Source organism: Arvicanthis niloticus, chromosome 8 (genome assembly GCF_011762505.2).
Source record: "Arvicanthis niloticus isolate mArvNil1 chromosome 8, mArvNil1.pat.X, whole genome shotgun sequence".
Taxonomy (NCBI): Eukaryota; Metazoa; Chordata; class Mammalia; order Rodentia; family Muridae; genus Arvicanthis; species Arvicanthis niloticus.
In genome coordinates, this window is record NC_047665.1 from 86293356 (window position 1) to 86306511 (window position 13156).

At 53.7% G+C, this 13156-nt stretch overlaps 2 protein-coding genes and 1 long non-coding RNA gene across 10 annotated transcripts in view; 2 read left to right on the plus strand and 1 right to left on the minus strand.

The window, feature by feature from the left end:
• Positions 1-9420, plus strand: part of Dock6 (dedicator of cytokinesis 6) — a 50912-nt gene extending 41492 nt beyond the window's left edge. For 4 of the 7 annotated variants that reach the window (XM_034510084.2, XM_034510080.2, XM_034510081.2 and 1 more), the window contains 11 exons: positions 392-584; positions 664-807; positions 4716-4847; positions 4937-4951; positions 6499-6624; positions 6714-6803; positions 7050-7286; positions 7764-7907; positions 7996-8102; positions 8284-8445; positions 9204-9420. In XM_034510084.2, the coding sequence (XP_034365975.1) occupies positions 392-584; positions 664-807; positions 4716-4847; positions 4937-4951; positions 6499-6624; positions 6714-6803; positions 7050-7286; positions 7764-7907; positions 7996-8102; positions 8284-8445; positions 9204-9246 (1393 nt within the window). In that variant the 3' untranslated portion in view covers positions 9247-9420. Of the gene's footprint in view, positions 1-391; positions 585-663; positions 808-4715; positions 4848-4936; positions 5669-6493; positions 6625-6713; positions 6804-7049; positions 7295-7763; positions 7908-7992; positions 8103-8283; positions 8446-9203 lie in introns of those variants that run through there. The other 3 variants (XM_076939774.1, XM_076939775.1, XR_013112355.1) reach the window with 3 other exon arrangements.
• Positions 815-4784, minus strand: LOC143443399 (uncharacterized). Its single transcript, XR_013112356.1, has 3 exons — positions 4695-4784; positions 2595-2719; positions 815-1174 (listed from the first exon to the last, which is right to left on the minus strand). It is a non-coding gene; the product is annotated as an uncharacterized LOC143443399 (long non-coding RNA).
• A 1286-nt stretch (positions 9421-10706) lies between the features above and the next one.
• Positions 10707-13156, plus strand: part of Kank2 (KN motif and ankyrin repeat domains 2) — a 29269-nt gene continuing 26819 nt past the window's right edge. The window contains exon 1 of one of the 2 annotated variants that reach the window (XM_034510086.2): positions 10707-11011. The gene's annotated coding sequence lies outside the window, so the exon portion shown is untranslated. Of the gene's footprint in view, positions 11012-11425; positions 11708-13156 lie in introns of those variants that run through there. The other variant, XM_076939776.1, reaches the window with a different exon arrangement.

Genomic DNA, 13156 nt, shown 5'->3' on the forward strand with positions numbered 1-13156 from the left:
AGAGTAATCCTGAACTGCATAGCAAGTTGCAGGCAGTCCTGGGCTGTGTGAGACTTTGTCTCAAAAGATTTAAAAAAAAAAAGAGGGGTCGGGGGGTCCGAAGGCAAAGGCTCATGGTCCAGGCGCAAATAAATAAATAAATAAATAAATAAATAAATAAGGAAGAAAAGAAAAGTGAGTTAGACAATGCAGTGAGCATGAGTAAAAGGATGGCGACGACGGGTTGCATGAAGGGCCGTGACTGGGGCAGGACCACGGGGGCAGGCCTTGGGTGGGGCCATGGTGAGGCAATAGGAGATGGTTAGATAGACAGACAGGTATGTGGGTGCAAGGGAAGGTTGGGCTGGACAAGCAGAGACAGGTGCTCATCCCCTGCTGTCCTGGACCCCAGAATTGCCCGTGGATACCAAGGCTCTCCAGACCTGCGGCTGACATGGCTGCAGAACATGGCTGGCAAGCATGCAGAGCTGGGCAATCACGCAGAGGCTGCCCAGTGCATGGTCCACGCCGCCGCCCTGGTGGCCGAATACCTTGCCCTCCTTGAGGACAGTCGCCACCTGCCTGTGGGCTGTGTGTCCTTCCAGGTGAGTGTTCAGGGTGCCTGGGAAGTAGAGAAGGCCTGTTTGAGCGAAAGCTGGGTCCAATGCCACCTCCTCCCCCCAGAATGTCTCATCCAACGTGCTGGAGGAGTCTGCCATCTCTGATGACATCCTTTCGCCAGATGAGGAGGGCTTCTGCTCTGGGAAGAACTTCACAGAACTGGGTCTGGTGGGACTGCTGGAGCAGGCGGCCGCCTACTTCACCATGGTGAGGCCCGGGACAATGTGGCACTGTCAGACAGCTCACTAAACATTTTCCTGGCCAGAGATTTAGAATGGGGAGTAAGAGGCAGGCATGATAGACCCTCAGGACACTGAGGCAGTAGGATTGGAGTGGAGGCCAGCCTGGGCTACAGAGCCATTTTCCCCCAAAGAAAACAAAGTTGGCTGAGGCTGGGGCCGAGGGCTGGGGCTGGCATGCACACAGCCCTGGGTTCTGTCCCCAGCGCCCCATAAACCTGAATGTTGCATACCTACGATCCCGGGACTCACTAGGCAGAGGCAGGAGCATCAGAAGTTCCAGGACATTCTCCACTACATAGCAAGTTCTAGGCCACTCTGGGTGATGGGAGTTCCTGACAAAAGAAAGGGAAGGAGGGAGGAAAGAAGGAAAAGAAACAAAATGAGAAGAAAAACCAAAACCAACACCTGGGGGCTTTAGCTCGGTGGCACTGGTATGGTAGAATACTTGCCTAACATGGGGGCCTAGGCTCAGTCCCCAGTACCACCATGGGGTAGGGTAGGGAACAGAACCAATTGGCCTGTGGTTGCCTTGAAAATGTGGGGCTAGGAGGTGGCTCAGTTGATAATATGCTTGTCAGTCAAGCATGAGTTTGGACCCCCAGAAAAAGCCAGGGATGATGGTGAAAGCTTTCGGAGCCAGAGCCTGAGGGTTTGAAGGGCTTGCTGGCCAGCTAGTCTCCCTCCGTCGGCAACCTCCAGGCTCAGTGAGGGCCCCGTCTCAGAAAATAATGTGGAGTGCAGCAGGCATGAAGCCCTAGGTTCCAGCCCTAGTACCTCATAAACCTGGCACAGTGCTATACACCTTTCCTGCCCACACTCAGGAGGCAGAGGCAGGAGGATCAGAAGTTCAAGGTCAGCCTGGGCTTACAAAAGCCATCCCTATTTCAAAATGAGGGGAAATCAGAGAATTGGGCCAACCACTGCTTCCTTTCTCTTCATAACCCTCACGTAGGCCTGTGTGCACTTGCTTTTTTTTTTTTTTTTTTTTTTAATTTATAGAACTTTCAAGTGTATGTAAAAGAAGACAGAGGTTTGTTTCTGCTTGCTTTTTCAGCCTTACTCTAGCTATGAAGCCAGCCTCCAGCCTCACTGCCGGGCCATTTTATACAGTTACTGGTTTTGAGAATGCTGTGTTGGCCAGTTAAGACAGGAGCTGGGGTCAGCCCAGTAGAATACCAGGTTAGCCAAGGGAAGCTCTGGGTACTACACCAGATATCACATAACCTGGGTGAGGTGGTTCACACCTGACGTCCCAGCAATGTGGGAAACTGAGGAAGTCTCAGGAGTCTAGGTCATCCTGAGGCTGAGTAGTGAGTTTGAGGCCAGCCTGAGCTACATGAGACCTCTGTTTCAAACAGGAAAAACCAAAGAGTCTCATGGTGCAGCACAGAGGCAGAGCACTTGCCTAGAGTGGGCTCAATCCAGCAGAAAACCAAAATGGCAACTCGGGGGCCCCGTGCTTAACAGATCTCAAAGATCCCCTTTCTTGATGAAATCTAAGAAGCTCCAGCTTCATGCCGGTCCCAGCTGTCAACCTTGAGCCTCACAGGTGCCTCTCAGCACCCCCACCTCCGAAAGCCTACATGGAAACTTGGCACGCTGGCCCTGCTGTGTGGGGGCAGGGTTGCGTCTAGAGGTGGAGCACATCCCAGTAGCATGTGGGGTGATGACTCATTCCCCAAGATGGATGCGCACACTTATTTGTTTTTCCTTTTAAACTTTTATTTATTTAGGTGGGGGTGGAATACTCACTGTGGCGGTCACAGACAACCTGCCCACGTTGGTTGTCCCCTCTTCCCATGTAGGTTCTGGGACTTGAACTCAGGTCATCAGGCTTGGCCAGCACCTTCACCCACTGAGCGTGTTGTCCTGTGTATCTGATAATAATTTATAGAAATACCATATATTTTATAGAAATCCCGATGTTGTATGCACCACCGCACTCAGCTAATAAAGTTTATTTTTAGTACAGTTTTCAGTCCACAGTCAAGCTGAGTGGGAAGTAAAAAACTGTCTGTGTATCTTGTTGAGGAAGGGGTGCTTTTTTTTAAGTTTTCTTACCAGGTTGTCATGCCAACCCATAATGCACATTGAGTCTATATTCTCCCATTTTTCCCCTTTCCGTTTTTTGAGAGAAAGGCTTACAACAGCCCAGGCATTCCTCAGGTCCCCTTTTCAGTGGAGGATACCCTTGAACTCTTGGTCCCCACGCCTCCACCTCCAGACTACAAGGCTTGCAGACCTAGTTTGCATGCACATCCTCTTTCCCCAGTATACACAGCCTCCCCCATGGTCAACACCCCACGCTGGCTTGTATGTTGGTTCCAATCAATAAAGCTCCATTGACAGACACAATATTGTCTCCCCCTACCCCCGCAACCCCCGCAGTCCAGAGGTCACGGCCAGCGTCAGTCTGGGTTATATACATAGTCTGAAGGCTTTAACACACATGTGACTCCACAGACCCCACACACCCCACTGTACGATTGTCCAGAGGCCACTTCCTGAGTCTCTCAGTCTAAAAAGGCTCAAACCAGGAAAATCAGTTACCACTTTCCTCCTTCCTGGAATGAAGACTCCGCTTTCTCCTCCTCTCCCTTCTCTTCCTCTTCCTCTTCTTCCTCTGCCTTTCCCTCCCCTCCCCTCCCCTCCCCCTCCTTCTCCCTCCCCTCCCCCTCCTCAGTGTAGTGGTAGGACAAAACCCAGGGTTTCATACGTGCTGCCAAAGTACAAACTGATCTCCATCCTCAGTGCCCCGCACACACACACACACACACACACACACACACACACGTGTGTGTGTGTGTGCGTGCGTGTGTGTGTGTGTGTGTGTGTGTGTGTGTGTGTGTGGTCAGAGGATAACCAGCAGGAGTTAGTTCTCGCCATCTACCATGTGAATTCCTGGGATTGAAGTCAGGTCTTCAGACTTAGTGGCAAGTGCCTTTTCCTGAGGGCCTACTTTCCTTTCTGTTGCTGTGATAAGCACCAGGACCAAAAACACCCTGGGGAGGAAAGGGTTTATTTTACCTTACACTTCCAGGGAACAGTGCATCTCTGAGGGACCTCAGGGCAGGAACCTGGAGATGGGAGCTAAGCCCCCCCCCCACAACACCTACCCAGTGGGGCTCCCACAGAAGTCAAAAGTGTCCCAAGGAGGCATTTTCTCAGCCCGAGGTTCCTCTTCAGATCACCTTAGCTGTATCAAGGTGAGGGCCAGACCTAAGCCACACACCACCTTGGATGTCTGTCATTTCTGTGACAGTGTCTCAGTACATAACCCAAGCAAGCTGGCCTGGATCTTTTTTCTTCTTTCCTTTTCTTTTCCTTTCTTTTCTTTTTGTTGTTGTTGTTGGTGGTGGTGATGTTTTTTGGGGGGAGGGTGGGTTGTGTGCCATCTCTCTACATAGCCCTGTCTGTCCTGGAACTCACTCTGTAGACCAGGCTGGCCTCGAACTCAGAAATCCGCCTGCCTCTGCCTCCCAAGTGCTGGGATTAAAGGTGTGCGCCACCACTGCCCGGCTTATTTTGTACTTTCTTAAAGCAAACTGTTTGGAGGGGTTGTGGCTCAGTGGTGGATCAAGTGTTTGCCTAGCATATTCAGAAGCTCTGGGCTTCTTCCATAGTCTCACCACCACAAAACCTGGCCTCTCTTCCCACCATGGAGGAACCAGTACAGAAGCCACAGCTCTTGGGCCTTGGTAGATGTTTGTGAGAAGGTGTGGAAACCAGAGATGGGGGCCTAACCAAGAAGACTTGTCTTTTCTGGGGTAGGGGTTGTCAGGGTAGTGGACGGTGGTGGGGAGGGGGCAGCCTGGGGTTCAAGGTAGCACAGAAGGTTTCGGGAAGCCTTACCTCACTTTTCCTGTTCCCCAGGGTGGTCTGTATGAAGCAGTGAACGAAGTCTACAAAAACCTCATCCCCATCCTTGAGGCCCATAGAGACTACAAGAAGCTGGCCGCAGTGCACGGGAAACTGCAGGATGCCTTCACCAAGATTATGCACCAGGTGGGCCCTAGGCTGCCTTTCCCAGATAGGCTCTCTCCAGCCTCTTCTTGACCCACGCCCCCCTAATCTTGCCTTCTCTTTTCCCACAGAGTTCTGGCTGGGAGGTGAGTCTGAGAGGATCTTGATCTCTGGTGAACAGTGGTCAGCGAACACTAGGGGGCGCCCGAACAGCATGGCTCCCCTCCACAGGGACCTGGGCTCAGCGGGTGATGACGCAAAGCCCCCTATTACTCCCTTCCCCCAAGTGCCCCCTCATCTCAAGGGCAGCCTGTGAGTCACCCAGCTGGGAACTCTCCAGAGACACCCCTCCCTCGGGTAGGCCCAGCTCAGTCACCACCAGGAATGGGGGTGGAGGAAGAATGGGGCTCTCTCCCTTTCTGTCTCACTCCTTTTCTCCATCTGTCTTAGGGCTCCCTCACTCACTCTCTCTCCATCCCAGTCTCCCCAGCTCCCAGCTTCGCCCAGGACAACTGCTCCTCATCTCTGTTAGGGTGCTCCCCACCAATCCCTTTGTCTCCTTTCTATTTTTAGGCATTTCTCAGTTGAGGGAGGATTTTTCTGGCCAAAGATGGCAGGAACCCAGAGCCCTAGGCAGGCTGGGTGGGGGCAAGTGGGTAGGTCCCCGCCTTTTTTGCGTCTTAGATCTCCCTCTCCCTCTATTGAACGATTCTCATAGCGGGGTATAAGCAGGACCCTGGGAGGGGTAACTCTGACCTCTGACCTCTGACCTCTCCAATGACTGCATCTCTCTGTCTACCATCCCTCCATTCTTGTTTTTTTGGCCACACAATGTCTGCCCCACCCTGTCTGGATCGGCCTTGGTGAGTGAATTTGGAATGATCCCACCTCCTCCCCCTTGGGCTGAGGGATGGTTTCTAGGGGTGAAAGGTCTTCCTTCCACATATGGGGCTAGACATAGAGAGGAGAATGTTCTAGACCTAGAGCCCAGCATCCCAGGACAGGAGACAGCTCAGAATGTCCCTTAGTCACTCAGTCACTAGGGGCCTGCTGGGCCTGGGTCCCATGGGTACCGAGGTGTGACTGGGAGCAGCCCTGCCCTAATTTGGTGTTGGATGCTGCCGTCGGGCCCAGCCGGAGCTACAGAACCTCAGGTTTATCTTACGCAAGGAAGTTGACAGAACTGGTGGAGCTCAGAATGCTGAGACAGGAGGATAGGCCTGGTCTACATAGTGAGTTCCAGGTCAGCCAGGGTTATGTAGAAAGGTCCTGTCTCAAATAAATAAACAAGCGAACAAATTGTTTTTTAAGTAAAAAGAAGAAAATGGCTGTGGTCTAGCACAGCCATAGAATCCCAAGCTGGAATCTTGCAGTGAGAAGCCGGGGCGGGGGTGGGGGTGGGGGTGAGGGGTGTTGCTCAGCCAGGGAATGCTCACCTAACACGTGAGGGAGTCTGGGTTCAATATTCAACACACATAGACATATGAAAAGATGGCGACCAGCCTCTGTGGGCCGGGTCCCTGGCATGTTCCTTTGCCTCACTGTGTCTGAGATCCCCAGACAGGCTCCGGAGGTTCTTGGGGTTCCCCATCCCCACCTTGGATCCTTCTACATCCCACCCTGAGTGTGTCTGGGATGGAGGCCATCCGCAGAGATGCCTTTCTGCCCACACCACTGGCTTCTCTCAGCCCAGCGTGTATTTGGGACTTATTTCCGTGTGGGCTTCTACGGTGCACGATTTGGTGACCTGGATGAACAAGAGTTTGTGTACAAGGAACCGTCAATCACAAAGCTGGCAGAGATCTCACACCGGCTGGAGGCATGTCCTGGCTCTGGGTGGTGGGACAGGCCATGAGGGTTACAGTGGGGGCTGCCCCGGCCGACCCAGCGTTAACCCCATGTCTCTAGGAGTTCTATACGGAGAGGTTCGGGGATGATGTCGTAGAGATCATCAAAGATTCTAACCCAGTGGACAAGTCCAAGCTGGACCCACAGAAGGTGGGTCTTCTGATCATCCTGCCCCCAAGATCCTTTAGTGAAGGAGTTTGCAGATACTGTTTGCAGGGTGGGGGAGAGTCCTGTTTCTTGTGAGAGTCCTGTACATCCAGTTACAGGAAGATCTGGGCCTCTAGATTGAAAGCCTTCGGGCCTGCAGGGACCCAGGGCCTCTGGCTGGAGCTATGGTGTCAGGTAGAGCCCGCACCCGCACCACTCCCAGCCTCATGCATGGACCTGGTGCTCCAGGCCTACATTCAGATAACCTATGTGGAGCCACATTTTGATACTTATGAGCTCAAGGACCGGGTGACCTACTTCGACCGGAACTATGGGCTGCGGGCCTTCCTCTTCTGCACACCCTTCACGCCGGACGGGCGCGCACATGGAGAGTTGGCCGAGCAGCACAAACGCAAGACACTGCTAAGCACAGAGCATGCCTTTCCCTACATCAAGACACGCATCCGAGTGTGCCACCGTGAGGAGGTCAGGAGGTGGGACCGCCGGCTTCAGGAGGGATAATGGGGAGGGAGATTCCGGGACTCAAGGTCCAGGGGGAGACTGTTCCAGGGAGGAAAAGGCAAAGGGACCCCACAAACAATGCATTTCAGGGACTCTGGATTTGGGAAGAAAGAGATAGGGACATAGGAAATTGGGTTTGAAAAGTAGAAGGACCCCAGACTGTAAGCTCCAGATGCAAGCTCTAGCACCTAGCCTGGAGAAATGTGGAAATCTCCACAGTAGAGTCCCTAGGTTCAAGGGCAAACTACAAGCGAACCAGACCAAAAACCCAGCTGAGTCAGGGCTCACAGGGAGCACAGATCCCCTAGCATGGTTCATAGCCTGGGACAGTAGTAGTGTCAACTACTTTGGGCTGGCTTGGAATAGGACAGCACAGGCCCCGGCAGGTGTGCCCAGACATGCTGATACATGTACTCAAAACACACCCCACTCACCCCACAGACAGTGCTGACACCAGTGGAGGTGGCCATTGAGGACATGCAGAAGAAGACACGGGAGCTGGCCTTTGCCACCGAGCAGGACCCTCCAGATGCCAAGATGCTGCAGATGGTTCTGCAGGGCTCTGTGGGACCCACTGTGAACCAGGCATGGCTGGCATTTCGTGGGGGGAGTGCTAGCTACCGTGGGCCTCCAGTTGCCATTCTGGACCCTCATGAATCTTCTCACCCAGTAGGGTCCCTTGGAAGTGGCCCAGGTATTTTTGTCAGAGATCCCAGAAGATCCTAAGCTCTTCCGCCATCACAACAAACTACGGCTGTGCTTCAAGGATTTCTGCAAAAAGTACACTGGCTATTATAACCCTGCCATCCTGACTCCCTGTTTAAATTCACAGACCCCGTTGTAGGCCTGTGCATGATTGCCCCCAGACCCCTCACACCTGCACACCCTGAAGGATTCCCTGGCCCCTCTTCTTGCTCTCTCTTGAGAGCCAATTCCCAGTGGCCTCCTCTTCACTCCTCAGGTGTGAGGATGCACTAAGAAAGAACAAGGCCCTGATTGGCCCAGACCAGAAGGAGTACCACCGGGAATTGGAAAGGCACTACAGCCGCCTGCGGGAAGCTCTGCAGCCTCTGCTTACCCAGCGTCTGCCTCAGCTGCTGGCACCAAGTTCCAGCAGCCTCAGGTGCCCACTGTGGGGGCCACCATGAATATCTACACACAATGTGCACTGTGTGGTGTCCAGACTGGGTCGTGAGACTTCATCCAGCCTGCCTTTGTATTACTGCGTTTGATTTAGTGGAGTGTCTGTGTCAATGCATGTGTGGAGATCACAGGACAGGTTGCAGCCATTACTTCCCTTCTACTAAGTGGGTCCCAGGCTTTGAACTCAGGTCAGCAGGCTTAGTAGCAAGTGCCTTGCCCCACTGAACCATCTTGCCTACTCTCCCCACCCATTTCTATGATAGAAATTGACCCCTAGGCTTTACGCTAAGTTAGTGCCCCACCACTAAGCCATGTCCCCAGCTTTCAGCTGGCCATCTGAGCCTCAGTTTCTATACCTGTGAAATAGACATGATCCCAACAATCTGAATCTGCTGGTCAGGGAAAGTAAGACGGCTAAGTGGTGAAAGGTGCTTGCACCCAAGCTTGAATATCTGGGTTTGAGTCCCCAGAAACCACACGGTAGAAGGAAAGACCCGGTTCTAGTAAGTTATCTTCCGATGTTTATACTTGCTCGCATGCACGCTCAAGTACACACACAGAGAGCACAAAAACAAACGTGATTTATTTAAAATTAAAAAAAAATTCTTTGGTCATATCAGGCTAGACAGAAGAGAGTTAACACAGGTTCTTTGGAAGGGTTGCTTGATGCCGGCTGAGGAAGCTGGGGAAGAGGAGCTTGGGGTCCCATGGCCCTGCTAACCTGCCTTCTGCCCTCAGGAACTCCATGAACAGATCGAGTTTCAGAAAGGCTGACCTCTGACAACAAGGCTAAAAGCTACACCCAGAAGACCAGCACCCGCACCTCAACTGCCTGTGCCTTTCTGGAGTCTTACCTGCCCCTCATGGAGCTGGGCCCTTTTCTGTCTGCACTGATGGATTCTAAGTTTTGTTTTTGTTTGTTAGTTTTTTAATTTAAAGTGAGTTTTATATACAACCTGTGTGGTGTGCTGACAGTTGGCAGGGTTTCTTCCCCGGGGGCACTGGCGTCTATTCAGTTGAAGAAGAGAACACACACAATGTAACACATCCATGGGATAGAGTGTTGTGTGTGTGTGTGTGTGTGGTCATGTGTGTACACTTGTGGTGAGGCTTCCCACGAGGAAGTGTGTGATGCACATGTATTCCTCGTTCTCCACGTTTTGTTTTGTGTTTACTTCACTTCCCAGGCTGGCCTTGAACTCACAAAGATCCATCCACCTTGGCCTTTTCTTACTAAGTGCTGGGATTTATGAGGTGTGCTGGGCCCCTCACCTCATTTTTATTGTATTTTTTTCTTACATTTATTTATTTGTGCCTATATGTTTGTGGATGCATATGTGCACGGCACACACGTGTCAGAGGACAGTTTGCAGAACTCAGTTCTCTCCTTCCACTGTGTGGATGGATCTCAGGGATTGAACTCGGGCTTGGCAGCAGCCACCTTTATCAGATGAGCCTCTCCCTGAGCCTCCGCTTACTTTTTGTTGGTGGCCCTTTCACTGGCCAGTAAGCTCCAGAGGTAGAGATCTGTCCAGCTCCCAGAATCAGGCTTACAGATAAACAAACACTGGGCCCAACTCTTATGCTGGAATTCGAACTCAGGCCCTGGTTCACACCGGCAAGCAATTTACCCACTGAGACATCTTCCCGGTCACCAGTGCAAAGCGGCTTCCAGGAAGCTCTTACTGTTTTGTCTTTTGTTTTTTGAGACAGTCTCTCCTGGCCCACAATCACTGTAGTTGAAAGTGGCCTTTCTAGTACTTACTTGATCGTCTTAGCTCCACGTCTTTGATGTGCTGGGACGACAGGTGTGCAGTCCCGCTGTGAGAGTGGCTTCAGAAAGTCCTGAGCAAACAGAAGTGCAAATTTGGGCTAGGGTGTAGCTCAGCGCAGAATGATTAGCATTCAAAGAGTCCTGGGGTCCATCCCCAACCCGCAAAATCAATAAGCCACGCCCTGTGATTTGTGTCAGCTTGAGTGGTATGAAGGGAATTTTCTGAACACACTATCAGGTAGGTTAATCGACCCCATTTTGCTGATGGGGAAACTGAGGCCCAGCTTCATTTTCAGGAGATGTGGGGGGTGAAGTGGGCTGCAATCTCGGAGCTTGGGCCGGCGGTCACGCCATGATGCTCCCGGCCTGCAGCTGGAAGACTTCCAGCTGCCGGCGGCCAACGGGGGAGGGGTGACCTCCAGTCCCGCCACCCGCACCCGCCCTGAAGCTGGGTCGCTGCCAGCTCCGCCCCCTGCAGCGCCCAGCTGCGAAGGGCGGGCACCAGGCTTGGACAAGGGGGGACCCTGTCCCGAAGGCCGGTGGCCAGGAGCCGACCGAGCCCCTAGGACGCGCTCAGGCCGCAGCGAGAGCGCGTTGTACCCCCACGACCACCCTTCAACTTCGCCCCCAGCCCCCGCGGCCCAGGCGCCCGGGAGGCTGGAGGGGCGTGGCTTTCTGGTGGGGGCGTGACTACCGCGCTGGCTCCGCAGGCTCGCGGCGACTGAGGCGGAGCGGCAGGACGCCTGGGACGGCGGAGGCTCGAGCGCGCCAGGCGAGTGGGACAGAGGGCTGATCGGGGTGGCGTGGGGTCCGGGCTACTCTAGGGGGACTATCAGGATTTCTAACCCACCTCCAACCCGAGGCTACAAGCTCGCTCACTCTGTCTTAGCTGGTCCCTCTTACCATCTGCTCCCAAACTTTGCAGACCGGACCGTCTGGGTCCCCGCGCTCCTGTCCCCTCCCCAGCCCTGACCTGGGCCCTGCTTCCCTGGCCCCTAACCCACCTCTATCCCTTTATCATTCCCTGCCTCTGTTCCTCTGCTCCGCCTCTCTGGTCTAGCTCTGTCCCCTTCCCTGCCCCGGTCCCCGCTCCCGCAGCTTCTGGTGGCCGGACCAGGCCCCTCAGCGGCGGGAAGGCATCCGGGCGTCCGGCCGGGCTGGGCCTGGCTTGCTGGGCGGGTGTGGGGATCAGCAGATGTTTGCCATTAGACTGGGACCCCGCAGGCCCCGCCCCTCCCCGCCCGGGGCGGGGTCCTTCTCACCCCCAACTTTGGGGGCGGAGAGAGCGAGGCAAGAAAACCCCCAGTTTCACCCAGGCTGGTGTGGAGGTGCACTCTGGGGAGACCCTGTGGCCCTTCTCTGCAAACTCCCACCTGTTGAGTCTTCCAGCCTCCTACCGCCTCTCATTCAGGGATCTTGTGGAGAGAGGGGCCTCCTCCGACTCCCGCCACGGAGTTACCAGCCTGAGGTTAGATAACTGAAGACCCTTAAACCACAATGGCTCCGTCTAGAGGATAAGGTGTGGAGTCTAGGGGTGTCTTGGGCGAATCTGCCCCGTTTTAGGTTCAAGTCACAGAGATCTGCCTGCCTCTGCCTCCCAAGTGCCGGGGTGATACTACACCCACCTTGCAGGATCTTTTCCCAAAAAACATAAGCAGCGCTGGGAATGGAGAACGTGGACCTAGCGTGGTGAAACCTGGGGTTTCACCCCAGAATGTATAACCGTGTGGTGGTGCAGCCAGCCATCCCAGTACTTGGGAATGGGAGGCAGAAGGATCAGGATTTCAAGGTCATCCCCAGCTACATAGTGAGTTTGAGACCAACCTGGGCTGCAGAAGACTCTGCTTCAAATAACAAAACTGTGTGGTTCAGTTTTATTCATTCCACCTCAGTGCCCTACCCCAGGCTACTCCAGTTCTGCTCCCTACTTCTGTGTTTCTCTTAAGTCCTCAGAAAACATTTTGGACTTCCTGTCCGTGGAGGGACTGAGACTCTGGACAGATGCAGAGCCAATTTTAACTACAGTGAGAACTGCATTTCAGGTGTTCAAGCCAGCGAAGCAAGGGCAGGGACTGGAGAGACACAAGCTGGAGGGACAGAGATACAGAGGGGAACTAAGCCAAAGGGGAGGGGCATCCTAGGCCTGCCTTCATGCCCAGCAGGTGCCCCACCCGATTCCCCCTCCCAGGTACCCACTGCCCGACATGCACAGCCTAGAATGGTCCACTCTGGAGGGTGAGATGAGTGGAGGTGTCTGCAGCAAAGTAGCTGCAGGGCGGACAACAGAAAGGACTGACCGGAAAAAAAAAAAAAAAAAAAAAAAAACCAGAAAGGACCCACCCTGACTAATCTCCAGGACTGAAGTGGGCTTAGCAAGAAGTCTTGATTCCACCCCACCCCCTGCAGCCTGTAGGCACCCCCCCTTTACTTCCACCTCTATGACTTTGTTCCAGTCTTCCACCCCACTTTAGCCCTACTATACCCACCCCCACCCCCCCAACCCGGACACATCCTGAGGGGGCAGGAAGTTCTATGTAGCTGGGCAGTGAAACTGTTTATTTTTAGAGAAAATTGTTTCCATAAAGAGGAAGGCTTTTCAGAACTTGTATCCTTACTACTTTCCCGACCCTCCACCGGCCTGGCTGGCTCTCTGCTTTGAGGTCGCCAAGAGGTCCCACCTCCATGTTCTGTCTCTTGCTCTCCTCTGTGGTCCCCACTGGAGTGTCCCCATTAGCACCCCAACCCTCCATCCGGCCCTACCCTGCTTGCTCTCCCTGTGCATTTTCTATGCTGGGCCAAGGGGAGGGGGTACAGGAAGGGTGGGGCCACCTGCCCTGGGGGCTATGTGGAGGCTGTGGGAACAGCTGGAGCCTGTCCAGGGCTGGACAGATGTGCACACAGTCGGGGAGGTTTGGTT